Raw genomic sequence first — 16,022 nt, 5'->3', positions numbered from 1 at the left:
AAATAAAACAAATATAATATATATATATAATATACATATAATATAAAAGGCCAACATAAAATTCAAATGCATGTGTGTAAAATACACCAGTCATTGGCCTCCACCTTCAGAGGCGGACTATGAGCAAAAATACACGAAAGACAATATTTCCGACATTACCTGAAGGCATCGTATCTGCCGCCGTTGGCTGCCTGTGTTTATATCTCACTTATTTAGATTTATTAAGTTAAGTTAATAGATTTGTTTGGTTTAGAGAGTAATATTATGAATATATGACACATTTTAAATGAGTGGGAAAATGGGGCAAATAGTTAGGTTAGGCTGTATTGTTGTATTATGGCCTTACATATGTTAGTAAACCATATAGGCTACTGTATTAGATCATATATACTATATTATATTTCTATTACCTATACCTATATATTAAAGGTTGAATATGTAGAATCTTCATTAAAAGCTATATATATATAAAAAAAACACCACAGGGCGTTTTGAGGGGTACAGAGTAAAAGTATTGCTTTTCCATTAAAATATATATTTAGTCTGAATTAATTTGTTAATTTTTTTTTGACCGGTTTCACAATGTCTGTCACGTTCTGTTTACATTGTTCCAGCCAATAGCGTTGGGCATTGCTGGTTGCCAGGGTTGTCTGTTGTTGGGTGCAGCTACTGTCGGCTGGCACTGGTGAAATGGAGTTTGAAAATCCTGCAGCTGCTTATTTGTCCCAGCAGCTGACTGACTTTAGGGCGGTAGGGGCTAACGGTAACTGTCAGTCAAACTCCTCTGCAATGCTTGTTTTTATGGTGCGATTTGTCCGAGGGGATGGGATCAAACAGACTCCGGTCTACTGTAGGCCACTGGACCGGGTCTGACCAACCTGGCAACCTGAGAGGAGGAATTATTTTTTGTTGTTGTGATGACGATCTTGAGACACTAGATGGCGGTGATCTGCTCATTCTCCATATTCAACCTTTAATACTGCCAGACACGAAGTATCACCAGAGACCATCTTGTGATGGGATCGAACCATGCTGCGACGCCAGATCGGTCAGATTTTGGCACCACGATATGTAGCCTCCAACCGTCCAGCATACAGTCATGAAACTTCACAGGCGTGGATTTCAAAATGAAGGTTGATTTCGAAAATGAGTGTGGGCCCCCAACTTTACGGCCCTGGCCCAATAACCGTACAAAATGTAGTCAAGAAACTTTACAGGTGAGTTGAGATCAAATAAGGGTTGAGGTCAAAGATTTGCATGGTCCATAGAAAATGCATGGGCATAGAAACGTGTATAGTTTTTAGTTTTACTTCTATTATTTCACTTCATATAATTAAATTTTTACTTTCTCTGTTTATCTGTTTTTTATTTCTGCTGCTACAACCAAATTTACCTTCTGACCATAAATAAAGGCCTTATCTTATCTTATCTTTTCCATTTTATAAAAGTATTTTATAATTAAATAGCAAAATTAACCTGGAACGTATTTCATATTTTTTTTCAACCTCAATCAATTTCAATTTTCATATTTCAGTGTTTTATTGTGGTACCACTATACTGTCAAACTGTGAGCTGTGCTTTACACCCACAAGTCGGGAATCAACTGTGATTATTTGCCATTTTATTGGAATCATCTGGAAGCCTCCCAAGAAATCTTTCAGTTCCCAGATGCACTGTTTGGTTACTGTCACCGGTGTGTGCTGTTCCCTGCTCTGTGCGCACTTTTCACTGCAAGTCACAGTTTTTCTGGGTAATGTGACGATCATTGTTGTTCAACCGAGTATTCACAGCAATGAGTAAACACATGAGCTGAAGTTAATGTTAAACAATACCTGTTTATTTAATGATCACATAAATATTATTCCCTGCAACAATTTGACAATATGTTAAACTCATTTGGCAATTATTTCATTGAAGTTCAAGGCACAACAGTTAGAATTTTCCGTAGTACACGACAAGAAAAGTATTCAAACAGGTACATTTTTGCCTAAGAAACACTAAGTAAAATTCTAATTAAAACTAATTATTTGAAATAATGAAAATATATCAATTAACTGTTTGCATTAAAATGTATTTTTCTATTTTCAAGCAGAAATTCAATATAATATAGACTTAAATTGTTGTAACTCACATGTGAGTGAATTCAAAATAATAAGATAATAGAAACAGAGCACAGCAGTTTTGTATTTTTCATATAAATAAGTGTAAAGAAATAAAACCATGACATAGAAACATGTTTTTCACAGTAGTGCATTGACACTTGCATCAAATAAAAGGAGTAAATAAGTGTAACAAATGGATTGGTACATTCACTGCTGGTCAGAAGTGACTTAGAGCTCATAACCTTACGCAGGAGGAGCGTGATGCTTAACCACTGGTCTGACTACATTCCACTTAAACATAAACACTCGCCTATTTTAACAAAGCTCCTTTGAGTGTGCATTTTTGTTTGTAACATCCTGTAATTAAAGTTTGTACATGTTTGAGCACATGTGCTAAGTTTAAATGCACTTCTGTAGACCTACTGTGCAGACAAACTTTGTCTATGGGCTCTGATTAAAATATAAAGTACTTATTTCAGTGTCATGCATCCGTCAATATTTAATACACAGTTAGTGTAAATGTGGTAAATTAGTACCATTTTCAACCACTATACAGAAGGTCTGATCAGATTAAAAATGCCTTCTTGGCATCGTCAAAATATCTAAATGTCAGGGTGTAAACAGATGTTAACGTCTGATTTAAATTCCTTTAAAATGTTCCTGGGTCTAGTTTAAGTTTGTCTGAACGTCAGTGCGGCAGCAGCAGAGACCTGTCAGAAGCTCTCAGGCCCCGTTTACACGGTTATTTTTAAACAGAGACGTTTTCCTGCGTTTGTGCCCTTCGTTTACACGCAAACAGAGCATTCACTTCTGAAGACGATTCTCTCTAAAAACTCCGGCCAGAGTGGAGATTTTGAAAAACACGTTGCACGTTTACATGTAAACAGAGAAACACGGAGTCTTCGGCAGCAGACGTCAAAGTATGCGCCAGGACTTGCACCTGCGTCACAGGTGCAACCTATGTTTCCATTTTCATGTGGCTCTCGTGATCACGGATCGTTGACTAACGGGGGCTTGAGCTTCTCTGTACACTGACACCTACAGGTTTGGCGTGCTCTTGACGGCATATATATATATACACAGCTTAGTGTAAATCTTTTTTTTTCTGAAAACGGAAAGGTGCGCACAAAGTTATTTTTGAAAACGACGGCGAAATGTCCGTTTCTGAAAATAGTCGGCCACTTGTAACTGTAGCCTTAGATGCTGCTGATGGTTTCTTCAGAGTCGGCCGCAGGTGGAACATCAAACTGATCTATGTTCATTATGAGGCCTTCAAGGGAAAGGTTGGAGGGAGGGCTCTTATCTGGTGACATCAGTCCAGTTTTGAACGAGCCTTGCAGGTCCATGTTGATACACAGGTCGCCAGACAGCAGCCGTTTTTTGTACTGGTCGAGACGCGTGAAGACATCCAGGAATGAAGAACTGCTCTCATTCACCCAGCTGGGAAACAGGTTGGATGAGCTGATCTTGGACGGGAGGCACTGGTAGTGGTGCAGCTCCAGCTGCCAGGAAAACCTAGACAAAGAAGTGGTAAAGAAGATCCAGCTGTAACGGTTTCACTTATTGATATTAAAGCTGCTATAATCAACATTTGTAATTATGTATCAATAAAACAGTTTGAAAGGGGTGTATCGTAGTGATTAACTGACGAGCACCAGCACTCAACTTCACTATTTTGGTTCAGTCTCTTCCATAGACTGTATAAAAAATGGATGTAGCCTCTTCGTTGAGGTCCGTTCTCTCAATATTATCCAATCGTCCACGTCTACAGGAGTCGCCATCTTGTCAGACGTTGACTCCGCCTCATTTCCTCTTACCAAAAAAGGGCATGTATGTGATGTTGCGGGGAGGGAGATACGTCCATCTGACTGACGTATACGAGTATACAGTGTTGTCATGGAGATATGACCTAAACACTGTACCAGGCCTTAAATGGGTTTAATTATGCCGTGAAAAACTTCTGTAGTGGATCAACAAGGAAGTTGCTGTGTTGGGGGCTTGGCCTCTTCAGTGAAAAAAAAAACATCTGTTCACTAATGCTCTGCACTAAACAGCAGACAGACAAAGTAAGCAGCTAAAGAGCTGGATATTTTACTCAGGAGGTATTGATGAAGACCAAAAATATCTAAAGAGAGTGAATATTGGACTTACATTCCAGGTGGCCACAAACAAGACTCGCAGTTATTTGCTTACAATAAACTCTTGCAAAAATAAACTGTTCCAAATAAATCAGTTTAACCATGTTGCAACCCGGCCCTGCTATCTACAGTACTGTAGATGCTATCTACAGTACTGTAGATAGCAGCCAGATCAATCACAGAGCGTATAGATATGATTATATGTCAAACTTTGCTTTAAAAAGATAAATAACTGCTGTTTGCACAGTCACGTACCTGGCAGATACATGCTGTGAAATGCTTTTGGAGGCCTGGCGAAGAACATGCTGTAGGATTTTAAACATCTGCTCTCGAATCCAGCCTGCATCTTCTTGCACATCTGGCAGCCACTCCAGAAGTCTACACACAGGATATGTTGCTGTTAGTCTTAAATGGCACAGAAGGCCTCTCAAGTATTATCTGCTATTTTAATGTCTTTATGGCAAACACTGTTACTGGTACAGAATAGTCAGCTCCACTAATCAGTAAAAACATTCTTAACATCCAAAACAACCTAATGACTTTTGCTGTACACAGCTACACACATAACACCCAAGCAGACATGCAGAGGTAGTACTGTGGTACATCCAGTAAGGAGGGAACGGGACCAGATGTAATTAAGATCTACAGCACCTGAGAGTCAAGGACATGGCAGACTCCAGAGGGAGAGTGTAGGGGAGCATCATGGCCGAGGCCATCCGGACAGGAAGCAGGTTGCTTAGCGACCGAGTCAAACTCCTCCTCTCCATGCAGGCTTCAACTAGAGCTGCAGAGGGAGGCAAAGAGGACCACAACGTTACTACAAACCATGAATTGACGTGATTTATGCAGCCCCATTCATGAGCTAAACAGGAGACATATTGTACAACATGTATATCAAATTACACAATTAAGCAGAGTGAACATAGTCTTTCTTGTAAGCAAATATAGCATTTCTCCACTGATATACGCAAGTTGTGCTCCGGTCCAAACCATGTTTGAAAAGTAAATAATTGCTGACGGAGGGAGCGTCAAAATACGACCCATTAAATGTGTGATAGTACTGTTCCACTACCGACTAATTGTATTGTATCTAAATGTATTACCTGAAAGGACCAAAGTTAACATAACAAGAAAAGTGTTCAAACAGGTAAAATACATTTAAGAAACACTAAAAGTACAATTCTGTCACACTGCGGTGAGAGTTGTCCTGTCTTGGGTTTTTACTCTCGTGAAATTCATGTTTTATTTTGAAGGGCAATCCCCCTCTCGTTTCAGGTCACTTGCCCTTCCTCCTGTGTCACCGGTCTGCTGTGTTACATGATAGTTTCAGATCAATGTAGCTTTGGCCTATTGTTCTTTCCTCCCTCTGGAGCAATTTTCAGTTTATTTGGTAAATTCTTGCCATGATTGTTTTCTTTGTAAAGTTCTCGTCCGTGTAGACAAGTTTAGAGTTTAGTAGCCTGTTGAGTTATTGTTCTGTCTAACGAGGGTGTTTGAGTGTCAGAAATAAAGCCTGCATTTATCGTACCTTGACTACACGTGAGTCCTCGTTTCGCCAGGTCCTAACAAATTCTAATTAAAATGAATAAATACTGTTTGCACTTCTTTTGCATACAGCTGATTATTATCCATCCTATAGTGTTCTATTTTTTTTTACATATTGATCCGATTCTTTTCATATAGGCAGCCACTGGTTCAGTAACATGACTTTTCAAATCAGTCTACCTTTTAACTTCATTTCTATGCAAACATAACAAGTGTGCTACTGTTGACATGCACACAAATGGTAACAATACCTACAAAGTAGAAGACAAAACTTTATAAACTGTGGATGTAGTCACTGATGACGTCAGTGGTAGTCCTTACGCCGTGTATCTCCAAACTTGAAAACCCAATGGATTATCAGAAACATGCATTTTCAGGAAGCTAAAGTTGGGATGTTACTCTCAGCCTAAATGTGCATACATGGTGTTCACAGGACAGAGACAAAAGTCTACATATGAAGCTACATCTATTCCTCCTTCGTGCACTTCCTTTCATTGGTTCTTCTATAATATGTTACCGTTGTGCAGGGTGGGTGGAAGGTGCTCCATGATATGCTCATCTATTGAGGAACTGCAGAGAACCATCATAGCTTCCCCTTGCACATGTGGCTTCTCCTCCTCTTCATCACTTTTATTGTCCTCTTCATCATCACAATCCTCATTTTCTTCAGCATTAGCTAGCAGGGGCATGTCATTGCGGGGTCCGTTGAAATCGAGCAATCCTGAAAACAGAAGCAAAAGGTGAAAAGTTATTTTTTCTTATCTGAGATCAATGCTGAGGTCATTTCTCAGTAAGTTACTTATCCAACAGGTTTATAATTATTAACACATTTGTAAATGGTGTTTTTGTCCGATCATGTTGATTGTGTGCTTACAGATTGCCAAAACATAAATACATAAACAAATGAGAGAGGTGTAACACAAGTCTAACCACAAGTGAAAGCTGTCTATTGATTTGGTGATGTGGTCACAGGAAGCACATGTTCTGATAGCGTATCAGGACGATAGTGTGTTTACATTCTAGTATGTTCTGAACAGAGGACAAAAAAACAATTCAGCGTATTACTCAACCGTTTCTTTTAAACAAAGCTTGTCATGATTAGGAAAGGTTCTTACCATTCCTCTTTAAAAAGTGCAGCGCATCTTTATATCCTTGCTTACACATGGCCTTCATAACCTGCACTCAAAGCAAACACAAACAAGAAATCCACTGAGTTCACTCTTGTTCAAAGAGCTAATCTGTAGGTTTGTGTTGATCGGGAAGGTTGTAATCAAGCGACCTACCATTGGGTCTGGAGGGAAAAGTGCCCTGGAGACTCTGTAGAGGTTAGTGAGAGTGAACTGGATGCTCGTGTTGGTGAATCGCAGCTCGTGTATGTTGGTGGAAGTGTCCCGGGGGCAGATGTCGCTCTCCCCGGAGAACGGGGACACAGTGATGGTGTTTTTCAGCTCATACTGAGGCAGGTTGTCTGAGATTCCTCCGTCCACATATCGCTGAATGATAAAAGAAAAACATTTGCATCATACAATGCAGGACATCTTTAAAACGTTAACTGTAAATCATATTTGGCAACAGTTAAATAAGAGAGTAATAAAAATAATAATAATACAAAAATAAGAATAATTTTGGTGATGGTCTTCAGACAAACATCTCTAAAGTGCATTTGAGCTACTGACGCATTTAAGAGATTCAAAATAACGTATTTGAATTAAAAACAACTTAAAAGATGGGGTGGAATTAAGATATGTAGCTTTATGAGTATGAAAAAATGAACATTCAAAGTAAGGGCTAATGTTCTTTTTAGTGTTGTTTTGCACAATATAAAATTCCCAAAGACAGTACAATAATAAAAACCTTTCTTATTGCAGAAAGTACATGTTTTTTTAATACATTTTTGTCGTATATTTATTTGTGAGGAAGAATCTAAAGGCCTTGTGTGTTAGTTGTGTTGTAGAGATATTTGGTGATATGTCTGTTGATTGTAATAGCAATTACATTCATAAAAAAGAGTGGATACAAATCTGGGAACCTCATGTTGCTTTTTCCATAGAGCAATCATCACAGAGGATATGATAAGTGACATCATATCCTGTGTATTGATGTTTGTTTTTATAGAAGCTGGTGAACTTTTAGACTTTAGAGGTGGCAGGCATGATGTGTGTGTCAACAGATTAAGACCAAAGTGACATCATTTATGAATTTGAGCCTCTGAGAGTCAGAGAGGACAGAACAACCTTAAAGCCTGTGCCAACATGGTCTCATCTGGCTCTGCCACTCTCACATTTTTGCACATGCACACACACACACACACACACACACACACACACACACACACACACACACACACACACACACACACACACACACACACACACACACACACACACACACACACACACACACACACACACACACACACACACACACACACACACACACACACACACACACACACACACACACACACACACACACACACACACACACACACCCACACACACACACACACACCATCACAAAGGCCACAGAGGGAGCGGTGGTATTGCTCAATCATATTGCCCACAGAACCTTTGCTCTAGAAACATGTCCAGCAAAAAAAAAAACATACAAGTTCTGCTTTCCCCTTTAGTTCTGAGATCTCTGACAAACACTAACTCCTGAGGAATTTTATAATCATTGTTTCCATACACGAGCCATTCAGAACAAACACATTCTTGAGGAAAGGGAGGCCTCTAATGGGAGCAGTTACAGATGAACAAAGTGCAAAGCGTAACAACAACAAAACACAATGAGAGCAGGGCTCGACTGTAACAGTTGCAAGGTTGCTATTGCAGGGTTCCTACAAGGGCCTGAAATCCTTGAAAATCCTTGACTATTAATGTTTTGGGTTCAAGGTTTGAAAAGTGCTTGAATTTTGGATAAAGTGCTTGATACTGCTGGGAATTGTATCCCCATTTCTTTCAAACCAAATAGCTGTAAAATAGACTTTTAATTAAATTTCTTATCCTTCTGGTATTACAGGACACAATTTTAGTTGCTCATAGCATCTCTTTTAACGTGATTTAAAAAAAGTCAAATAAACATTTTAATATGTATGTATTGGTAGAATTGTGTAATTTACCACAGCTGTAAGGTGCTGGAAAACCTTGAAAATGGATCTTGAAAGTGCTTGAAAAGTGCTTGAATCTGACCTTGGAAAACGTGTACGAACCCTTCATTGACAACCTGTTTAAGAAACTGGCATCCAATTCAATTATAATATAATTTGCATTAGTGATTTTCAAATATTGCTGTTACATGTGTATACTCTTCATATGTTTTAGAGACAGTGGTGACGCAAATAAAGTTATTTTACTTTTGTTCAACCAACAAAAAGGAAATCTGCAAATGTTTGGGGTCTTTCACCTTTTCATTATTAAGCTGACGCTGATGTAAGTGCATAGTTAGATCTTAATTACTCAAGGTGGCTAAAAAGCATATTTTCAGTTTTTGCAACCCAAGCTGACGCCTGGTAGCCAGCCTGGTAGTCTCGCAGCGCGGTGGAGTATGATCTGGCTACACCGGCTTACTATCCGGGATAGAGGGGGAAAAAGGTCTGACTTGTTTGTATTTCTTAAAACCAATCCCAAATGTCTTGGGCAGCGCTTAGCCAACGGTCCAAAACTGTTGTAAAATCAGTCAATCAATCAAGTTAGTGTCGAGCCCGGTGAAAGAAAATACAGTACAAGGTAGACGGGTCTTTACACCACGGTGCAGTCCTTAACTTAAAATCCATGAAAGTAATTAAGGTCATTTCTTTTTATTATAGGCCACATATCAGATATGGACAGATAACAGAGGACACATGCTGAATAATTCTGAATCTACTCACCACTCCTTGCAGCGTAGGAGGAATGAGGCCACAGTACACTGGGATGTAGGCACTGCAGACGCAGGCCTAACAAAAGAGAAAACATTAATTAGAGATAATATCAGAAACTTATTGTTGGGGGCGGAGTAACAGTGGGTGATATAGTGATATTAGATTGGTATTACAGTGTAATAATATATTTATTCAGTTATCACAGTGTCATGGTGTAACTTAATGCTGTCTTTTTCTGTTCTTAAAGGATTGATTACAGTTAAATTACATTATTGTAGCTGAGTCAAATAAACAGTCAGTGCAAATCATTAAAGCCGCAACTAACAAACTATTTTCATTATCAGTTAATATGCAGATACTTTTTTCAATCAATCGATTAAAGGTTTTGTCTATGAAATGTCAGAACATGGTGAAAAATGCTATATTTCTTAAGAGCCCAGGGTTACATCTTCAACCTTTTTCTTTTGTGTGGAACCAACAGTTGAACACAAAGATGTCCAGTTTACACTGAAACAGAAAATACTCACATTTGAGAAGCTGAAGTGTCTCTTAGCTCTAAAAACAACAGTCAATTCTACAGGACAATGATCGTTTCTCAAACGGCCTCCGAAACCGCACATGGGCATCCCCGAAATACTGTCACATTATGAGACTTAAATAAACCGTATCCTGACGTCTGGTTTCATTAATATCAACCAACTCTTCTGCAAAATATTGACAGAACTGTTCTGAGACTCCCACCTGAACCAGCTCCTCCTTGTCGTTGAAGTGCGACACCAGGACATTTTCTCCATCTGTTACTCGGGTAAGAGAGATTCCTAGCCGCCCGTTGGCCTCATGGTGGCAGTCATCTGGAAGAGTGCGTCGCAGCATGTGACGGACAATCTTCACCAGGTTAAAGGAAGGATGCATGGGTCCGAGGAATCGCTTCCTCGCCTCTTTGGCAACATCGATGATACTTGCACCTGCCTCTCCTGTGAAGACATTAAGACTTTGTTAAAGCAAATGATCAGATAAAGATGAGATGCAGGAAGTTTGGGGTTGAATAAAGTTCTTCATACAACTGCACTTTGTCTACATTATAAAAACAGGACTTGCAGCTTCAATTAAGTTTATTTTCATATTTGAAAAAGCAAGAATTGCAGTTATTCTGTAAGAGAGCAGTTAGGAGGATATTATGTTTCCTTTAAACGTTTAACCCTTGTAAGACAATCTTTCAAAATGCATCTTTATGGAAGAAGAGATGGTTATCACTTTGAGGAGTGCCGCTGAACTGAAAAAGCTGGAAAAGCACATTCATTTAGACATGGTTATGGTCAGGGTGCCATACTGGTCCTTTGACAGTGGTTTAAAGTAACTTACAGTGGTGGAAAGTAAACACGTTTTGAGGTACTTTACTTATCCTCTTATTTACTTACTTTGTTACAAATCAGAAGGAAATGTGATTATTTCACTCCACTTGTCTAACAGCCGCAACTACTAATTATTTTGCAGATGAACGTGATAAACGTGTCTCATTGTTACAGATTAAACTACTCAACAGTGTATAATGTGGTTTAAATGAGCTCCACCTCAAGCTACAACATTAAAACGCTGCTTACACCTTAATGCAACAAACGTTATAATCCACTGTTGTAGTAGCTGCAGTGTATAACCTTATATTACTGTTAAATAATCAATTTTGCATAATGACTATCAATCCTTTACGATTCGTTGGTACTGCATTACTTATTTACTTCTACTTGTCACAGGACTAGGCATTAGGCAATGCAAGTTTATTTGTATAGCACCTTTTGACAACAAGGTAATTCATAATTACCTAAAACATTAAACGCATTGGAAAGAAACACATATAAAATGACATTCAGATAAAAATAAAAACAAGCAAAGGAAATAAAACCAAGAATATCAAAGGAATAGATGATACAGTGCAATATAAGCAATTAATAAATGGTTTTGATGACTGGAAATACACTAATACAATTAGTACTTATACTAAATCAGTTTACTGCAGCCTACAAGCTTTTTAAACATGACTCAAGCAGCCTATTTGGTTTTTTTTAACAGCATCATTTCCACCTCCTGGACATGTTTAATAGACCCCCCACAGATACCGACCCAGGCACACTCCGGTGACCAGAGCAGTGGCGGTGAGAGCTCCAGCTGAGGCCCCGTAGATGTGCCGGGCGTTCAGCACCAGAAACGGCGCCTGCTCCAGCAGACAGCTGGCCACACCGACGTGGTAGATCCCGAGGAAGCCGCAACCGGCAAACGAGATGCTCCACGGCGAGTCTAGAGGAAACATGCCGATGGGGTGAAGGGTAAAGGTCGCTGCAGGTAACGTTTGCTAAAATAACTTTAATAAACAACACGGGAGCCCCATTATGCTGCAGCTCGACCCCGTGAGTGAAAGTTGTAGTTTAAAACAGCCCTGAGCGAGTTAAATAGCGCGAGCCCGCGGTGAGCCACGGGGAGTTGTTTTGGTTCCTTCAATTACCCTGGTTGGTGTGTCTTTGGGGGAGGGGGCGGGGCAAACCGGCTCGACCAATCACAATCGACACCGCATAGCAAATTGACCAATCACAGATCCAACAGTTGAAGACGTGACCAATCACAGTCCACCATGCCGTAACACGGTGGAGTCAATGAGTCAAATATTTGTCCCCAGGCGCAACGACGCGGTTTGTTTTGTCCACGGGTGGAAGAAGTAAAACAGCTCCGAGTACTTTGTTATACTCTTTAAAAGTCCTGCATTCAAAACGTTATTTTAGTAAAAGACAAAGTACAAAAGTATCAGCATCAAAATGTACTTTAAGTACAAAATGTAAAGTGCTCATTAGGCAGAATGCCTGTTTCAGAATATCACATTATTACATAATAATTATTGATTTATTAATGTAAATATCACTTTAATGTTGCAGCTGATGAAGGTGGGGCTACTTGAATTTACTTTATATACTGCTGTGTTTAATCTATAACAATATATTATTTCATTTGTTGATAATATTTTGTATTAATAATATCAAAAACTAAAGCTGCCAAATAAAAAGTCCAATATTTCCTCTGAAATGTAGTGGAGTAGAAACATAAAGTAGATTAAAATGGAAGTACTCAAGTAAAGTACAAATGCCTCAAAATTGTACTTAAGTGCAGTACTTGAGTAAATGTACTTAGTTACTTTCCACCGCTGGTTTGGTCCTCTCTATAGATTGTGTTAATTATTTTATTATTAATTATGTCTATACATTACAACTAGGCTGTACAGGGACTTTCTTTGGTAATCATTGTTATCAGTAAGAGTGTGTATTGTTACCCAACTTTACAATATTGCCTATTAACCTTTTGTTTACAGGTCAAGGTAAACCTGTGACAGTGGCACTAGTCTGTTTTTGTTTATTTGTTGTTTATAGTGGTCATTTTTACAAACTAACAAACACTTTCATGTTTTCAAGAAAGAGCCTGAACATCTTGCAACAGTCTCCTTACAAAAATAGTAGTAGGGTTTCACAAGAAATAGTAATGAAATCACAAATCTCTTGCATTCGAAGTAGCCTACATTCAGGAATAACAATAAAATGTTTTTCTGGAAAACTTCCTTGAACAAACTATTCGCAGAATTAGGCTCCAAATATAATTTATTTTGTAGGCACTGATCCAGGTTTTGTTTAGGACATAGCTCCTTAGAGAACAAAAATCCTGTTGTGAAACCACCATTTGTCTTTAAAAAAAGTACATTCCCACTCTGTCAAGTGTTTTTTAACTACTGACGGTCAAAGCTGAGTTTCCCCAGCGAACCAAAGGTCTCAGGTTCACCAGGGGCGTTGGGGGTCGATAGGGGCATCACAGCTCGTTATTATATTTTCTAATTATAATCAACAACCGAGCAGGTGAGTCCGTCCACGCTGACAGTGATGCAGTTCAGCTCCCGACAATCTGCTGGCATAACATCAAGGTTACGTACATAAACAAGTACAAAAAGTACAAATAATCTAAGATTTGACCAGTTTTAAAATGTTATGTCAAAGTTAACACATTCGTATCATTTTAGAAACGTGTTTATGTAAATGACTCACTTAAATGCCCCAAAAGAGATGTAATTCTGGCTGAGCGTCAAGGAAAGTGACTCATTGTCTGTGTCTGACCAGATTTTAAGTTGATTTTGTTCTGCTTAATGATGCTGCTGTAGGCCTAGTCTGCTGTGGATAATCCTGTTCCTGATACTCTGACCTTCTCTCCTCTCTGTCTGTATCATTCACGTCTCATCAATGCATGTTACTAATTCAACTTCTTCCCCGGAGTTGTTTGTGCTTTGTCGTCTCTCAGGTCTCTGCAGATCGTGGTGGTGCCTGCTGCCATGGTCCTGCATGACGCTTCCTGCTGTCATTAGTTTTCTTAATTATAAAATTTTTAGCCATAAAAACATGATCAGTAATATATCTCATTGTATCACAGCTGTTATCACCACTACTCATCACTGATCATATTTACCAACATAATTATTGTTATTGTCATATTCTATCACTTTAGCTGCACTTGTTTCTACTTTACTACTTTATTAACTGTCATGACATATAAGTCATATTCACATTACCATAGATAGTATTATAGTTACTTTTGTGGTTGCTTGCATCTCTGGGACTTTTCGGAGAGTCTGTCTTTGTCTCCCTCTGTCCATATGTCTGTCTTTTCTCTCTTTTTTCTCCTCTTCTTCCTCCCAAACCAGTAAAGACAGATGTCTGTCCGTCCCTGCTGTTAAAGGGAAGGTTTCCGTTGCCACTTTTCACAAGATTGCTGCTCATGGGGGAATTGTTGGGTCTATGTAAACTTAAAGGATAAGTCATAGAGTGTGGTCTTTACTCCTTATGTAAAGTGTCCTGAGTTTACTTTTGTTTTGAATTGGCACTGTAAATAAAATTGAATTGAATTATGACAGCAGCTGCACTTGGTGCGTGGTTATGTGATAAGAATTTTATTATTGTGCCCGAATTAGCTCTTTGAACCAGCTATCTCCCTTTGGCACAGCGTACTGGTATCGGACAGATTCTTTCCTACATAAGTAAATAGTTTCCACAGCAGAGATGAACTCTTAACACAATTTCTTTGCACTTTTTTACTGATGTGTCACTAATGAGTAATGTGATATAAACAAGATGTTTAACCCTTTTGAGGAAGAATCGTAGATCATACAAAAATGTAATAAATATATATTTTTAATGAACAGATGATGCATTATAACATAAAAATATACTTATTTTATGTTATTTCATCTTTAAATTATGAATTAATTGAGGAATGTTCCAGAGGAATTGCAAACATATTTTAAAAAGCTTTTAAATAAAAAAATGCTATTACATTCACTAATGTGTCTGAACAAACAAACAGAAAAACAACAAACAAACACTACTACTCATTATGAAAAGACAAGCGCTGCTCTTTATTTAGGGTGTTAACCTTTTTTCCCCCATAATATTTTACAGTCAAATAATATATAGTAAAATTGTCCAATACTGCATCGACACAACAAAACAAAAAGGGAATTAAAAGACATTTAAACAAAGAATAAAAATAAAAATGTAAAATCCAATAAATAAAATAAACAAAATGCTTCTTCTGTTTTGACAGTTGCAATCTTTTCATAATTGAGTTTAGCAGAAAAATAATTTCTAAGAGCTTAGAAACTGCATTGTCCACGAACAATAGTCATTCTCTTCATGGCTGCATACTTTTAAATTCAATATCATTTTATTACATTACAGCGTGAGCAATGTGCAAATGATGTAGACCGATATGATTTATTTATGTATAATTGTATGTGTATAATAAAAACAGTCCAATAGTCCAGCAGCGCCGCCCACGGGCCTGGAACAACTTTATTTCATTCTCACAAACAACATGTGACACAAACAGTTGTAGATCAGTTCGGCAACATACTTTTAAAAAATATAAAGGCAGAATTTTTTCCTTTTAAATTAATATCTTAATCTTACATTATGATGACATAGCAAAATTAAATTTAAGAAGAATACTTTAATACACAACCAAAAAGAAAGGAAGTAAATACAAAATAAAACAAGAAATGCAATGTAAATAAACCAATACAAGAAAAAGTAATTGAAAGGTAAAGGCACTTCCTTGTAGAAATCTTGTAGTTTAGCAGCTTTATAAAAAGCTTTCTATTTATTAATAATTTGGATGGACTCAAATAATTCCAAAATTACATTTTAAGGGATTAAAAGTGGGCCTAATCTAAAATGTTGTCCCTTGTAGATTTAACAAGTTTACAATATTGTAAATACAGTATTGTTTTGTTTTTCTGGTAGATTTTTTAAAACCTTATTTGCATATTTTCACAAATTTAATTCAAACATTTGTAGA

The 16,022-nt window shown here is 38.0% G+C and overlaps 1 protein-coding gene across 1 annotated transcript; it reads right to left on the bottom strand.

Moving 5' to 3' along the window:
- Positions 1 to 1,869: 1,869 nt before the first annotated feature.
- On the bottom strand, positions 1,870 to 12,071 carry pnpla2 (patatin-like phospholipase domain containing 2). The gene is made up of 9 exons (XM_083915988.1): positions 11,766 to 12,071; positions 10,389 to 10,621; positions 9,657 to 9,722; positions 7,069 to 7,278; positions 6,901 to 6,961; positions 6,303 to 6,506; positions 4,892 to 5,024; positions 4,496 to 4,618; positions 1,870 to 3,617 (listed from the first exon to the last, which is right to left on the bottom strand). Exons 1-9 carry the CDS (start codon positions 11,950 to 11,952, stop codon positions 3,299 to 3,301), a joined length of 1,536 nt encoding a protein of 511 aa, XP_083772114.1. The 5' UTR covers positions 11,953 to 12,071; the 3' UTR covers positions 1,870 to 3,298.
- Positions 12,072 to 16,022: the final 3,951 nt, after the last annotated feature.

The sequence above is a fragment of the Echiichthys vipera genome (genome assembly GCF_963691815.1).
Source record: "Echiichthys vipera genome assembly, chromosome: 7".
Taxonomy (NCBI): Eukaryota; Metazoa; Chordata; class Actinopteri; order Perciformes; family Trachinidae; genus Echiichthys; species Echiichthys vipera.
This window is presented reverse-complemented; position numbering and strand designations above follow the sequence as displayed.